This window comes from Copadichromis virginalis, linkage group LG9, assembly GCF_057382275.1.
Source record: "Copadichromis virginalis isolate Kocher_CV1m ecotype Utaka linkage group LG9, C_Virginalis_male_GT1.1, whole genome shotgun sequence".
In the NCBI taxonomy this organism is placed as follows: domain Eukaryota; kingdom Metazoa; phylum Chordata; class Actinopteri; order Cichliformes; family Cichlidae; genus Copadichromis; species Copadichromis virginalis.
Window position 1 is genome coordinate 17069840 of NC_140626.1, and position 15928 is coordinate 17085767.

At 42.7% G+C, this 15928-nt stretch overlaps 1 protein-coding gene, 1 long non-coding RNA gene and 1 pseudogene across 2 annotated transcripts; 2 read left to right on the plus strand and 1 right to left on the minus strand.

Annotated features, from left to right (window-relative positions):
* Positions 1-3067: 3067 nt before the first annotated feature.
* LOC146701669 (integrin beta-1-like) lies at positions 3068-14806 on the plus strand (annotated as a pseudogene).
* LOC146701670 (uncharacterized) lies at positions 7643-12139 on the minus strand. The gene is made up of 4 exons (XR_014922219.1): positions 11945-12139; positions 9212-9330; positions 8442-8490; positions 7643-7831 (listed from the first exon to the last, which is right to left on the minus strand). It is a non-coding gene; the product is annotated as an uncharacterized LOC146701670 (long non-coding RNA).
* A 35-nt stretch (positions 14807-14841) lies between the features above and the next one.
* LOC146701671 (integrin beta-1-A-like) lies at positions 14842-15928 on the plus strand. The gene is made up of 3 exons (XM_085467960.1): positions 14842-14929; positions 15305-15471; positions 15755-15928. The coding sequence occupies exons 1-3, from the start codon at positions 14842-14844 to the stop codon at positions 15818-15820; spliced, it is 321 nt and encodes a 106-aa protein (XP_085324086.1). The 3' UTR covers positions 15821-15928.

Consider the following 15928-nt stretch of genomic DNA (forward strand, 5'->3'; position numbering starts at 1 on the left):
GGCCCTGGAGCAGGGTGCCGCTGGTGCGTCGAGCCGCCTGGGGGGCTCTTCATCTGGTGGGGGGGATGGTCACATCTTGCAGGAGCTTTCTTCTCTTCAGGAACTCTCTGCAGGAGGGGGAGATACAGGAGAGGTGGAGGAAGATCTCAGCCTGGGCGTTTACCGTCTTATGTAGTCTGGAAGATGTGTGGATGGTGGGGTGGGTGCAGTTTTCTCTGTGGTGGGGTTGGGTGGACTGTCCAGGGCTCTGTGGAGCCGGAGGGCGCTACTGCACTGGGCCCCGGTCTGATGGGCCTGGGCCCCCCTTCCCTGGCGGGTCGCGAAGGGTGGGAGTGCCTACTGGGGTCAGCGGGGGAGCTGGCCCCAGGGAGGGGTTACCTGCCCCTCCCTTCCTTCCCTCCCCATCTCCAGCTGCCTCCCTCTTCCCGCTCCTCCACAACCACCCACACATGCAGGGCCTTGGAGTGGGGGTATGTCACCAGGGTGCAGAGGAGGCTACCCCCCCCCCCCCCGTCCCCCCCCCCCCCCCCCCGTCCCCTTCTGGCTGCCTCTGCCTCAATTTTATCCCACAACTTAGACATTCACATTATTCACACTCTCATTACACATACATATAGGATCTTGGGGGTGGGCACAATCACGGAGTCCAAATCACCATCAGGGTGTATACCTCACCCCTGACGTCGTTGCCCACCTCTCAATTTTAAATACACTTAGTCATTGAGGGTTAGCAGGAGGGACTATGCGCTTACCTGCTGCTCCTTGGCAGGTAGCTCCATGCCCTCCTGGGTTTTAATTGCACCTTAGAACACATATGCATCAACACTACAATGAGCGGGTGGAGGGAGGTTTGGAGTCTTCTCCCACCCCCATTCTCTGCGGCCTGCTGGAGCGGGAGGGCTAGTAGGAGGAGTTGGCCGTCCGACTGCGGTCTGGGGTGTGGGGCCTCCCTGCTGTTGCGGAGTCGGGGTGGTCTGCCTCTCCCCACCGCAGGGAAAAGGGTAACACCACCTGGGTCTGGGTGCAATTCCCCCCTCCAGGGGCAAGGGTACCTAGACCCGGTTTGTAGAGTACGCTTGGGGAGTGTGATTGTGTGTACAGCGTCTCTTTATGTCTGTCTCCACGTTGGTTGAGTGTGGAGTGAGTGCATATGAGAGCATGAGGGTGGGAATGGATGTTTGTGTCTGTGTGTGCCTGTATGTCTGTGTCTATATGTCAGGTTGGGTATCAGACGCCACCTCTCTGGGGACACCTCAGGCCCTCCAAGGTTTGGAGGCCTATCTCCACCCACCACCACTTCCCCTGCCGGTGGCGGACTCCCTCAGGTGTCGGTGTGTTGGTGGTTCTTTGTGTCTGGGGGTGGGCGTCCGGGTACACACCGGCTCACTCCTTGGCGGCCGCTTGTCGGGGCCTGGGGCCTGGGGCTCGCTCGGGCCCCTTTGGAGGTGGGGTGCCCCCGGCCTCTCGGCCTGGGGCTCGGTCACTCAGGCACAGCTGGGGGCCGGCGGAGCTCACGGGCGCGTCACTGCAACTCCCCCTGACCTCTGCTCCGCGGCTGCTGGGCGAGCCCTCATCTGGGACTCTCCTCAGCTCTTACTGGGACAGTGGCGCAGCTGCCCCTCTGTTGGTCTTCCATGGTCTCTTGTGTTCTGGGGGCCTCTGGATGTCTGGAGTTTTGATCTCCTCCATACCCGCTTCACACCCTGGAGGACGGGGCTGTGGCCCCCCCACACTCCCTAGCAGATCATTACATGGAGAAACCTTTGGAATGCAAGCATGCTGATCCACACAGGTATGCACACATGGGTATTCACAGACGCGGACTAAAGCTTTCTTGGCTGCTGCCTCAAAGCACACTGTGCGCTGTCTATCTTGCGTGCTGCACAATATCGTTTATTATTTAGTAAATATTGATATCTATGACTAGCTAGTTTATTGTGATGGTGCTTTGTTTTCTCTATTATTATGTTGCTCTTTGTTGTTTGCTGTCTCCTCTGTTTGTTTTTTTTGTTTGTTTGTTTTTTTCTCCATACAGGTGACCCAGGAGTTCTTTTTTTTTTTTCTCTCTCTCTTCCCCCCCCCTTCTCACCGTCTCTTCTCCCCTTTGGTTTTCTTTCTTTCTCTCCCCCTCTTTCTCTCATTCATTCCCCCTGTCCTATTTATTAAAAAAAAAAAAAAAAAAAAAAAAAAAATGACAAAGGATGAACTGAAGCTCTGCCATCACGTAATGTCGCATACTGCTGTTTCTGATGTCATTTAAAAAAAAAAAAAAAAAAAAAAAAAAAAAAGAACATATAAGCAGGGTATCCAGTTAAAAAAAACATATGTGTGCTTCAAAACTTCCTGTTCTGTCCACCAGCCATTGTTTCCATCTATCCACCCATTTCATTATGCATATCAAATTCAGGGCTGCAGGGGAGTTTGAATTTTTTTTAAAATTGCATTCTGACTTGTTTGTTTGTTTGGGGGGTTTATTTCAGTTCCATTTCAGTTAGTTTCCAGAGTGGATTTTCTTGTTTTAGTTTAGTTTTTATTGGTTTCGGTGTTAGTTTTTCAACTTTTGAATTATTATTACATGGTGGGAATATGTCAGTGGCATGACATCCTGTATCCACACAACAAAATGTTCTCAGGTGTGACTGATCAACAGAAAGTGCTACAAAACACCTGTTTGCTAGACTACAGTTATCTGCGTATTCATAAGCAGATATCAGTTTATAGAGATTCAGTTAGCTTAAACAGTTAAGATACCTCTGTAGTTTTAAAAAAAATAATCTATTTATGGACTACAATTTAGGAGGTATTGATGCATACAGATTTTTAGTGTGACTAAACTGATGACAAACAGCCAGCAGTGTGATTCTGATCATATATTGACTTGAAATGTAATTCACAAAGCCTGCATTTTTAACATGGGTCAAGTACAAACTATAGAATGTTTTTTAAGTTGTAAGAAAAGCGTTGCTAGGTGACTGACAAGGAAAAATGTGCATTGACAATTTGTGATTTTGTGCTATGAGAAACAGAGAGAGGAAAAATCTGATCGGCTAATCCCTTGACTTCCAAAATGTATCCAGTACAGAGCATAAAAATCTAAGTTTGCTTTTCTTCTGCGTACGGTGCATTCACATGATGGAATATTGGAGCCTCTTGCTAGTTTCTGTTCTCTTGCAGACCATTCACATCACAAATGTGAAAGTCAAGGGGTCAGGAGCTGTGGAGAGTGCCTGGCAGCAGGGCCACATTGTGCCTGGTGTACTTAGGAGGTGAATGGCCTCGGAAATACGCTGTGACTTCTTTTTTGGCGGGTTCACTGTTAACTGAACACCAAGTATATTTTTGGTCCACAAAAAGTTTTTCAGTACTCCAGATCTGTTCCTTTAACAGAGAGATGCTTAGTGGATATAGAAATCTCCAATTTATTTGAGTGGAGACCTTGAAAAGTTAGCAGTGGATGGGTTAAGTCCTAGTTTGCATTTTGTATTAAGATTGAATGCTATTACTGATTAATCCTAATAAAATTAAGTAATTACATATTTAATAACTTAAATTACAGTACTGTGTAAAAGTCTCAAGCCACACCTTATATCTTCATATGCTGCTTGGGAAATAGGTGCAAAATATAGAAGGCAAAAACAGAGTCTGTGCAATCTAAGGAACTTGAAGGTGAATATTTTTTTAAAAATGGCTTCACGACAGCCACCCTTCAACTGAGAACATTTCTGATCAAGATTAAACTCAAGCGCCTCTCACAGGTGCTATGTCAGGTATTTGCTGCACTTTTTCCTATTTCGGAAGAACACAACTTTCATATAATCTTCATTTTGCTATAGCTATAGCGATAGCTGATGAAGCTATGGCTTTTTTAGGCCTGCCACTTCTTCTGTCCTCTATTTGTCCAGTTCTCCAGTTTCTTTGATTTTTTATGGGCAGACTGCACACGATGCCAAAATATCGCATCTTTTCAGCTCATAGAATCAGCTTGTTGGTTCAAAAGTACTATTTTATGTCTATTAAATTGTGTTATCTCTTCCTATCTCTCTTTCTCTCAGTGTTTAATGGTTTAACAACTAAAAAAGATCCCTCTAAAAATGGTCAGATACAAGGACTGAACTGAAAATGAGTGAAAAAGGAGCCACTGTCCAAAGGAAAACTTAGCAAGACCTTCAGAAAGTCTGAAAAATTATAGCTCAAGACGCCTTTTAAAAAAAACTGCATGAATGTCTGACTCCTTGGAAGCAAAAATATAAACTATTCGAGGGTGATTCAAAACTTTTGCACAGTACTGTATATTTAGTACATCATATGTTGTCGTGTGCATGTTGTGTTGTATCAAACAGTGATGTAAGCGTGTGTTTTATAACAACAGTAAACCCTGTAAGCAAATTTTGAATATGGAACATCATATGTGTTCCATTTTAATGATGTTGTTGAAAGATGACGGGCTTTGTTTTTTGAGTTAAAAGAAACACACAGAGACACACACACACATTCACATCCTTTCTGTACTGCTTCCATTAACTGCAGCACTGACTTTGCCCTTTTTGCAGTCAGTGTTGATGTAAGGCGTTGAACTTAACTTAAACCTGTGTAAAGAATTTTCTAGAAGTGGGTCAGCACATATGGGAGCGCTGCGACACAGCTGGAGCCCTGCTAAAGAGGGGCTGTCCTTTTGATCACCTGGAGGACCCTAGAGGTTCCACTGTCCTTCTGAAAAACCAGAAGATCACCTTTCATCCTAAAGAACAAAGACATAAACACTTGCACAGAGTAGTGACCCAGCTCCAGCCTCAGACTGTCCTGCTGCACCTCAGACCAGGTGGGTATAAATTACCAGTATAATTAATGCATTTTTAATTACATTAGTAATGTCACTTATTAGCTTTAGCAAACTGCACATAAAAGAGGGATGTAGCCAATGTCATTAGTTTGTGTAATGCAATTTTTTAAGCACTTAGCCTTAATCGTGATAACATCACGGGAAGGAAAGGACACTACATGTATTGTATCATGGTGACAATGCAAAGTCAAGTGAATAAGGCCCGAGCCACACAGCCCTAAAGACCAGTCTGCAGCCAATTTGCAACCACTGGTTGCTGGGGTGGCAGCAAGGTGGTGCGGTGATTAGGACTGTTGTTCTCTCTGAGTACTCCAGCTTCCTGCCACAGTCCAAAGACATTTGATTAGATTAACTAGTAATTCTAAATTGCCCATAGGTGTTAATGTGAGTGTCTTTATGTGTTAGCCCTGCCTCTCACCCTCTTGCGCTATGGTAGCTGGGTTAGGCTCCAGCCTGGTAGCAGAGAGGATAAGTGGAAATAATGGATGGTGGATCAGAGTGGATTGATATTTGCTAGGGAAAAATGTGTATTGGCCAAAAAATTGCAATTGCTTGAGTCACTAGCAGATTACTAGTTTGCTTACTTGTCTAAAAATACTTTTTATAAGCAGTACTGAAACTCTGAACAGTGAGACATAAAATGCATTGCTTTTAAAGTTCCACCTGGTGAAATGTGTTGGCTTCAGCACTGACGCATAAGTTGCATTTTGAAACTGAACTCTCTCCATTTCTAGTCTGTGTTACTCCTTCTCAAGTTTTTAATATCACTCAGCTAGCAATTAACAAGTGTTTGAAGACAAGTCAAGGTGTTCCATGTAGACATAACGGATGACTGTGGCAATCTGCTAGTGACCAAAGTAGTCTGGAGATTTTTGGTGCAGCTCTCTCCTTGTGACTGATTTCACCTAATGACAGCTTTCCTTCAAGCTTTCCTGTTCATCTTATGAAACTAAAGCCATCGTAAGTCAGTCAAAATAAAAAAAAATACCTTTAGAAGCAATGACCAAATCAGGTTTACAGGGTTTTGTGCACAACCTTGGCTGAGTAATGAGGAGACCAAAAACACCCAGCGACACCCACACACAAAAGAAACCATGAACCACAAAATCTTTTTGTATCAACTGCATAAAATATCAAATGTAAAAGTAGAAACCTTCCACAAATATCAGAATCAGCCTGAAACAGTGTGTGATGTGTGCACACTTCCAAATAGTACCGAGCTACTTTTATAGCTGTGGTGTGTTTTGCAGTAGAATTTCCACATTTCGCATCTATAGGAGAACCCCAGAGCTTTGAGGTGAAGTTCAAACAGGTGAAGGACTACCTCATAGACCTGTACTACCTGATGGATCTGTCTTTTTCCATGGAGGATGACCTGATGAATGTTAAAAAGTTGGGGGCTGACCTCATGAAAGAAATGAAGAATATCACCAGTGACTTCAGATTGGGTCTGTTTGCCTCAGTTTCCTTATCATATGAAATTTAGGTCAATGTAATTTTCTTATAACTTTTTATATCTGTATATTCTTTTTTTTTTTTTTTTTTTTGAATACCCTTGTGCCCCATTTACATAGTTATACACCTGGGAGCTGCCCAGTATAATCATAATCTTACTACTGACCACTGAGCAGCACTGCTGGAGTGATTGGGAATTAGGTGCTTTGCTCAAGGACAACTGGTAGCTTTTGGGAGACAGGAAACCATTAGTTATCTTACTTCCCCCCCACCCCCACCCCAACCTTTTTTTTTTTTCATTCACTTCTCACAGCACACAGTACTTCTTATTTTCCTTTGTTCCTTTCCACTTCCACTTCCAAAAGGTTTTGTTGCATTTGTGGGAAAGACAGTGATTCTATACATCAACACTGCAAAGGACATGCTCCGAAATCCCTGTAAAAGGACTTAGCCCTGGCCCTGCACCCCTCCCTTCACCTACCACAACATCCTAAGCCTCACCACCAACGGAAGCCTCTTCACAGAGCTGGTAGGGGGGCAACGGATCTCCAGTAACCTGGATTCACCAGAGGTTGGGTTGAATGACCTGATGCAGGCCACCATGTGTGAGGTAATGTGAGAAAGCCCAGCAGGGAGCTCGACTGCAATACAGATATTGTTGCTTTTGTTTGAGTGGGCGTTATGTGGAGGAAGTGGAAAGACTGCAGACAATAGATGAAAGGGCTATTACAGAATACTAAGCTTCCTTTGGGAAACTGCATCGCTCAGTTTTGGGTGTATCTTAGACTCACAAGCTCTTAAACATGAAAATTTGATTTCTATAATTGAATTTCACAGGTTTTTGATCTAAGCCCTAAACTTGAAGGCACAAAGTATTACTCATTCACAGTTATTTGATTACATAGAAAAGCAGGAAGGTAATTCTTTTCTAGAAGTCTGTCAGAAACACTTAGGTCGTGGTCGCTGTGTTCAATTTTCTGCCAATCGGTAATTTATTGACTAAATGTTCTTCACTTGCAGCGGCAGATTGGCTGGAGAAACGTGACCCGTCTGCTGGTGTTCTCCACGGATGCTGTTTTCCACGTTGCTGGAGATGGAAAATTATCCTGCATTGTGCTTCCAAATGATGGGAAGTGTCACTTGCTACAAATATATACATTTTTTAGAAGAACTTTAATTTTTTTTTTTTACTAAAGAAAAAAAGTTCAAGCTTAAATGGTGTTTTCATTATAGGTCTATTATAGTTGGACTTACACTGAAATGGGCCAAACATTGAAAATCATTGCAGAATTAATGTTTTATTTAATGGTTTTAGGATTCCTAGTTCAAACCTGTCAGCTGTATGGGACTTGCATGTTCTCCCTGTGCATGCATTGGGTCCCTCCAGGTATTCCAGCTTCCTCTCACAGTCCAGAGACATGCATGTCAGGTTAATTGGTGATTCTAAATTGGCCATAGGGCTGAGTGACTGTCTGTCTCCCTGTATTAGTCCTGTTACAGACTCACCCATTATCAGTTGGGATAGGCTCTAGCCCCCTGTTAAAAAAAACCACGGATGCATAAATCAACAATATGTCTATGTTACTTCAGTGTGCTACAGCAGACCATGGATAATATTTTTTAGCCCATGAAAAACACAAGCACTCTCATGGTGTGATCTGTTAGATGTGTAGTGCTACAGTAAAAGTGTGTTCTCCTCTGTCACTGGACTCTATAGACAGGTACACCAATCCAAATTACTGAATTCAGGTGTTCCAATACCTTCGATGGCCTCTGGTGGAAAGGCGATTATATGTTGTAGTATTTCAGGAGTTGGGCTCAGTCCCTTAGATCTAAATAAAGGAACTTTTAATGTGTCAACATAACAAGACATTTAGGACTGTTTCATGCTCCCAACTTTTTGGGAACAGTTTGGTGAGGGCGCCTTCGTGCTCCCACATGATCGCGTACCAGTGCACAAAGCTAGGTCCATAAAGACATAGATAAGTGAGCGGGTGTGAAAGAACGTGACTGGCCTGCATAGAGTCCTGACCTCAACCTTATAAAACACCTTTTAGATGAATTAGACCAGAGACTGCAAACCAGGTCTGGGAAGATGGTTAAACATTCCCATAAACACACTTGTAAACCTTGTGGAAAGCCTTACCAGAAGAGCCGAAGCTGTTATATCTCCGATGGGTAATCCATATTAAACCCTGTGGATTAAGAATGGGATGTTTAGCACCTCGAGGTGACTGCTGTTGTGATTTGGCGCTTTATAAATAAAATTGAATTGGACTGAATGTTACAGAGGCAGACAAGCAGATACTTTTGAGATTACAGACAGATAGATAGATAGATAGATAGATAGATAGATAGATAGATAGATAGATAGATAGATAGATAGATAGATAGATAGATAGATAGATAGATAGATAGATAGATAGATAGATAGATAGATAGATAGATAGATAGATAGATAGATAGATAGATAGATAGATAGATAGATAGATAGATAGATAGATAGATAGTGCTACTTCTGCTACTTCTGCTACTTCTAGCAAACATAGCATTTCAGAGCAATGCAAATTACTTTTAGATCCATTTTCACTAAAAAGGCTTTTATAGACCCAAAATATACACCAGCAACAAAAGACAAATATTTTTCATGAATTAATAAAGACCTTGCAAGAACTAAAAGGAGTGTAAATATCAGATTTCTATCCTTTTATTGCTCTGCAACACAGTTTAATAGGGTAATAATGCTGCTCGTTGTCTACTGGGATTGTCTGTCAGTTTCTTTTCAAACTCATCTCACTTGTTGAGAAAACGGATTAATCCTGCCTTGTGAAATCCCACGGTTATACTCACAGGTAAAAACCGAAGCTTTACCTTGCCAGAATGAGCCATCACAGAGGTATATGTGTTTTCACTTACTTTCATGCATGCTTGGGTGACTGTGGTCCCAAGGAGCATACAGTGTTTATCCTATGGACCAGATATTGCAACGCGTGCTAAATTGATTCCCGTCTGCAGTGAAATAGAGGTCCAGGCAGCTGCAGAGAAAGTCAAAGACAGTGATTTAAAGGTCAGAATCAACAGCACAGTTCCCTGGGTAGAGAAGATGCTGACAGGCACACCCTGATGGGAAACAGCTGGAGTGTTTGTGGAGTAATTCAAACCAAAGCTTTCATCTCTTAATCTCACCCGGGTTGTGTATAGAAGGCTGGGTGGGTGTGTGCTGTGCAGGTGCTCAAAGAGCATGCACGCCTGGATGTGTGCTTGTGAGTGTAATTCTTTATACGCGTGTATTAAACATCCATATAGGTGTCTCGTTAGGTTCATGAGACTGTTAGTGTCCTGACCTCATTCCAGTCCAGACACTTGACAGGTGGAGTGAATATGGATGCATTATTAATCTATTTCTGTCTGAATGCATGGCCACCCAAGGCTGAAAATGGATGTGCAAGATACGGGCGTCACTCCTCTTTGAATGGGACTTATTTATCTATTTGGAGGGAATGGAAAGTCTGTTACGGTGAGTGAATGAAATGAGCAATAGAAAGAGTTGTTAGATGGGAGGGAAAGAGGGAGGACAGCAATAGAAGGAAGAGGTAGAGCATGCTTAACTACTTATTACACATATATATTCTGGCCTGACTGTTATGCATTGCAATTTGCATCTGCCCTGATTCCACTGTGACAGGACCATCCTTCGGTGGCTCAGATTGCTGAAACACTGAGACAGAAGAACGTCCAGATCATCTTTGCTGTCACTGAAAAAGTCGCACCCTTGTATAAGGTATAGCAGGGCCTATCTGCAATAATTTATCATTTATTTGCTTGTGTTTATTTTGATGCTTTGCCGTTTGAGTTTTTATCTAAAGCTGACTGTAGACTGTAGCCCATATAAAAGATGGAAGTATCCACCATGACATCACCCAATGATTAATGGACTACATTTCGGAAGCCTCGAGTGTGGCATTTCTTCTGTCTACATGTTGTTTTATTGGACCCAGAAATTATCATATTTGCATTGATTAGCTAATGCTAGCTAGCTTGGATAACACTCCATGACAGTTTTCAAAGGATATTCTGCAGTCACATGAAAAACTAAATGACTCAATAGGTTTTGTAGCTTGGAACAATACCTTTAGCAACAATAACCTGAAGCAATGATTTTCTCTACGACTTTATCAGTCTTTCACATTGTTTTGGAGGAATATTAGCCCACTGTTCTTCATAGCTTTTTCATTGAGGTTTGTTGGCATTTCTTTATGCACAGCTCTCTTAAGGTCTGACTTCAGCATAACAATGTGGTTGAGGTTTGGACTTTAACCGGACCATTAAAACACCTTGATTATTTTCTTTTTCAATCATTCTGTTGTAAATTTGCTGCTCTGCTGCAATGACCCCAATGACCCATGACCTGCTGCCATGATCCCAGTTTCAGTCCAGCTTTAGCTGTCAGACAGATGGCCTCATAATTGACTCCAGGATACTTTGGTATACCAAGGAGTTAATGGTTGCTTTAATGATTGCCAGGTGCCCTGGTCCTGTGGCTGTAAAACAAGCTCAAATTATCATCCCTCCACCACCCTTCTGATAGTTGATATGAGGTGTTTGTGCTGAAGTTTCATGTTTGATTATCTCCAAACATGACAGTGTGCATTATGGCCAAATATTTCCACTTCTTTTCATCCATCCAAAGGACATTTTTCCAGAAGTTTTGTGTTTTGTTCAGAAGCAACATGGCAACTTAAGCCAAGCTGCCATGTTGTTTTCTAAAGAGAAGAGGAAATCCCCTCCAAACAAGTCATTTTTGGAGGCTTGTAGAGTCTAAAATGTAGCTCTTGAGGGGTTTTTCTGAGCATTGAAATGTCTGACCACGGGGTGAACTTGCTAGGATGCCCACTCCTGGAAAGACTGATAACTGTCTTGAATGTTTTGAATGCCTTGACATTAGATAACATACTCTTTTACCATGCATAACTTTAAATCTTACTCAGTTTAGTTTGATTTGTATAGCTGTATTAAACGGGAAAACCAACTATTGTACTATTTTACTATTTATTTCTACTATTTGCTGTAAAAATGTTTACGTTTTAAGCTTCCCTGTTCCCTTCGATGCCAACTGAGTAAAATTATGTAGCAGTTTCTGGAAAATCTATAATTTTTTAACCACTTGCATTGCACTTTTGCCAAAAACCTTCACCACATTGCATTTTCACTGGTTACCTTTTATATTAAAGACCTAAAAAAACAACAACAAAAAAACAATGTGCATTATTGTAGAACTGTTTTCCACTGTGCATTTGGTGCTCCAGTAAATATTAACTGCAACTCTCAGTTGCTAAAGTAAACCAAACTACTCAAGTGCATTATAATGAAGATAGATGAGACTCATTGCAAGGGTTTCACTATCAGTTCTCTATTTTCTGCACATGGAGTGCTGGTGCCTAATCAAGGACCAATACCACCTATTTCCACTTAAAAGCAAAAAGCTATGAAAAACTTTACTGATGATTTGCCTGCAAATGGACCCTAACCTTAAGAACACAGTCAACATCTATAACACACAGGAATGAGTTGTTCTACATTGCCAGTTCACTGTTGTTCTGAATCTTTATGCTATATGTTGGTAAATCCAGAATTAAAGTTAATCTTTACCTTGATCCATCAGAGGGGGTTATTTTCACCATAACTATGCAAGCCCCTGTGCTCTGACACTACGTTCCACAGCCCTTAAGTAAGTCATCTGCTTGGCAGCCATCCTTGTTATAGCTCCAGGCACGCCTCCTGTCTAAATGAAAGGTTCCACATCTTTAATTTAATTGCATAGCTGGTTCATTCAAAACCAGTCAAAGAATTGACTTTTTCTATAAATTAATGAATAACTAAAGCCATCCTTCCACACACAGTTTATGTGATACACATTTGAATTAGCTGTAGTTCAGTCCAGAGATTTGACATGTTTGTATCTGTCAAAGCACTTGAACAAATGCCATGATCATTCCCATTATGAATACAGTAAGTCATGAAAAATGCATACTTGCCTGCTTCTCTGTTATAACTATCGTGAACCTCTGGCATGCATCAGTGCAACAACACGACAGGCTCATATGTTAGTTTAGCTCGTGGAAGGGCAAAGGTTGTACGCCACCGTCTTTACTTATCAACTCTTATAATCTCTCTGAAACATTTGGTTCGTTTTTTGCTTGTCCAGCTGGAAGACTTTGAATAAATGCATAAGCATTAATTTGACATTAAAGATGCCGTTGGGAAGAAGATACTTCTTCGGGAAGAAGCATCTTCCCAAAATGTGAGCTCAGAATGCTGTCCAACAACTCCCACAACATCCTGCAGATAATTGTTGAAGCATATAGTGTAAGTGAACCACAAACTCCCTTCCTACAGAGGTCATTAGCCTCATGTGTATAGCTTGCTGACACCACCTCATCTTTGAGAGGTTAACTGCTTTACTGGCTATAGGCACTGACCTCTGAGGTTGTTATGGAGCACAGCAAGTTTCCACCGGGCTAGCACATCTCCTATACTCCCACTGTAAGGACCACAGGCCGAGACATGGAGAACAGGGGAGGAGATGCTCCAACATCTCTGTAGATGACGAGGTGAGTAGCTGCATGTAGCCGCGGCTCTGTGTGTGGTAAATTGTGTGAGTGATTCTGTTAGCATGCGGCCATCCTCGGTTGAAGCGATGGTAATGCTGATTATGATTACCTCATTAGTGGAGGATTATAATGGTGCTCAAGGAATTCTCACCCCCCTCTAGGTGAGCTTTAATGTAAGAATCACAGCACCTCTGTGTGTGGCTGCTTCACAAAGACCATGCCGCTTTATTATTAAGCCCCAAGGCTATAGTGAAGAGGTTGAGGTCCTGCTGAGCCCCATATGTGAGTGTTCATGTCAAAAGGACAGGGTCCCACACAGTCCTTCATGTAGCCATGGCAACAGGACTTTGGAGTGTGGCGCATGCAGGTAGGTGAAGTGGCTTGACGGCATCAATTTGGCTAACAAGTTTAATTCCAGGTTATTAAGGGGGGAAACAGGCTGATGTGTGTTCCTGTGTTGCAGGTGTAAAGCAGGGAGAGCCGGGACATTTTCTGAATGTGAGCAAGAGGAGTCGGGCACAGCAGTTGACTCACACCTTTGTCGCCGTGATAATGCATCTGAAGTGTGCAGTGGGCACAGAAAGTGCATTTGCGGGAGGTGTGTTTGTCAAAAGAGCAGCAAAAAGCCCAGCCATGTGTACTATGGGGAGCTGTGTGAGTGCAGTGATTTCAGCTGTGATCAGTACCGAGGACTACAATGTGGAGGTATAGTAGCAGGAACACATCTACAAAAAAATAACAGGAGGCCAGTATGTCTTTTTTAAAATTGTTTGTTCTACTGTCCCAGGGCGCGGCAGGTGTGTGTGGGGGGAGTGTTTGTGTTCCCCAGCATTCAGGGGCCGAGCTTACGAGTGTCTGTCTCAGGATGGACAGATTTGTGGAGGCAGCCACTGTGGCACCTGCATTTGCCATGACAAGCGCTTCCAGGGCCCGACCTGTGAGCTTTGCCCTTCTTGTCCCAGCATCTGTAACTTGCACCACTACTACGACCTTTAAAGTTCAGGGCACAATTAAGAAAACATGAAAATGAAAGATTCTGCCACACTCTTTTTTAAAAGCTGACATTTTCATAATCATGAATATGTCGAGTAACGTTAGTCACTTGCTACTTTCCAAGGTTGCTGCCTTTGCAATACAAGAAATGAAGTGCATGTCGGTTTGTATGCAGCCTACTACTACACCATAAAAAGTAAGAAGCTTGTTAATTTTCCTCTGAGTGACTGCTCTGGCCAAACTAAAAGCTACCTCTTCTGTTCCTGAGCTCCACCACCGCCATCATTCTCCTCCTCAATGTGCCACCAGTGCTGTGGAGCTGCTGTGCTTAGTTAGTTTGCAGGCATCCTTAATCAAATTTGAAGTAGAGCTCCTCACAGCTGACAGACACTTATTATCACCCAGGCACAGTTTCCTTTTCCCTTGTTGTTCTTTTCCCTTTCACCCACAAATGTAAAATGTTGCAAACTCCTTCACCTCACTGGCTAAGATCCACATGCACACTGACTAATATACTAATAAACAACTACATACAAAAAAGCAGCGGACAAACAGAAAGAAATGCATTATTAATCTGTTATGCTTGGTTCTGTGGCAATAAAAGGAATGGGTAACACTACCGGTAACTTAACTGTAATGGATTGCTTATATTAAAAGTGACTAAATAAATGATTGCTTGAACTGCATAACTAACAGAGTTCTCTGAAGAGTTACCCCCTACATTGAGAGCACGTTGGGGGTGCTTTAATTGCCTTTATAACTAAACACATTTTCACTTTTGATTATGGTTCTTTTCACAGAGAATGTGTATCATGCAGGGCCTTCTCAGTGGGCTTGAGTCCAAATGAGTGCAAGATGAAGTGTGCCCACCTGAACCTCGCCTTGGTAGGTCAGACTGGTGTCTTAGTAACAGTGGCTTTCTCCCCAGGCCTTTGCAGGTGAATGGAAGTGGACTCAGAAGGCTGTATAGTGCATTTTTGGGTGAGGACCCTAGGAAGAGAAAAGTCTTTCTATATAGCTTGCAAACGAGGTAAGCAGAGCCAAATGCTCAATTTTTTTATGACTACACCAGTATATCAACATTAGATGAAGAAATTCTGTCAGTTGTAGCAGCTCCAGGGAATTGTTTTATGCAAAAACACATTTTATTATAGTAATAAGGGAAAGGCAGGGCACCAACAGAGATATAGATTAAACCTCTTTAATGCGCCTTATTGGCTGATGGTGGCATAAATGCAAATCACGTCTGTAGAATTCTTTAGGACTTTGTATTCTGCAGTCTGCCCTTTGTAAGTTGGTTAATGATGCCACAGTGAGATTGTACAAGCACATTAATTTTATCTGAAATTCACAAACACGCAGTCTATGGCTGCTAAAGCGCTGTGGCTTCTTCTTGTCTTTCAAGAGTGCCCACCGGGGCCGAATGTGATCCTGATTACCACAGTGCTTTCAGGCTCTGTTGTGGTGCTGGGTGTGGCTTTGTTGCTGCTATGGAAACTACTCACCAGCATCCATGACCACAGGGAGTTTGCCCGCTTTCAGAGAGCGCTGGAGCAGAGACGCTGGAACAGGGTGAGCCCCTGCCCAAACAAATCCTTCAGTCTGTCACAGACTGCACAATAAATGCAGGAGTTTGTCTAGGGAACACCAGTACAGAGACCTATCAACAGTTAACACAATAAAGTGGGGTAAATTCAATACCAAGGCAATAGGAAATTCAGCAATAGCAAACAGAAATGTATGACTACATTAAAAGTAAAACATTCATTCACCTACACCTCCAGTCAATCAATAGGAAAGTAAATCAAATACCGAATAACAGTCATGTCGTGACACTTGTTTTGTTGTGTTGCAGAAGGACAACACCATCTACAAAAGGGCCATCATGACAGTTGTCAACTGGAAATATAAAGAGAACTGATAGCAGCCGTGGAAGGAGATCAACTTTTCAATCAGGATCCCCGTCGTGAAGCACAATGAAACAACATCCTTCCCCCTGAACTGTTGTCAACAGATGGGACCAACTTGT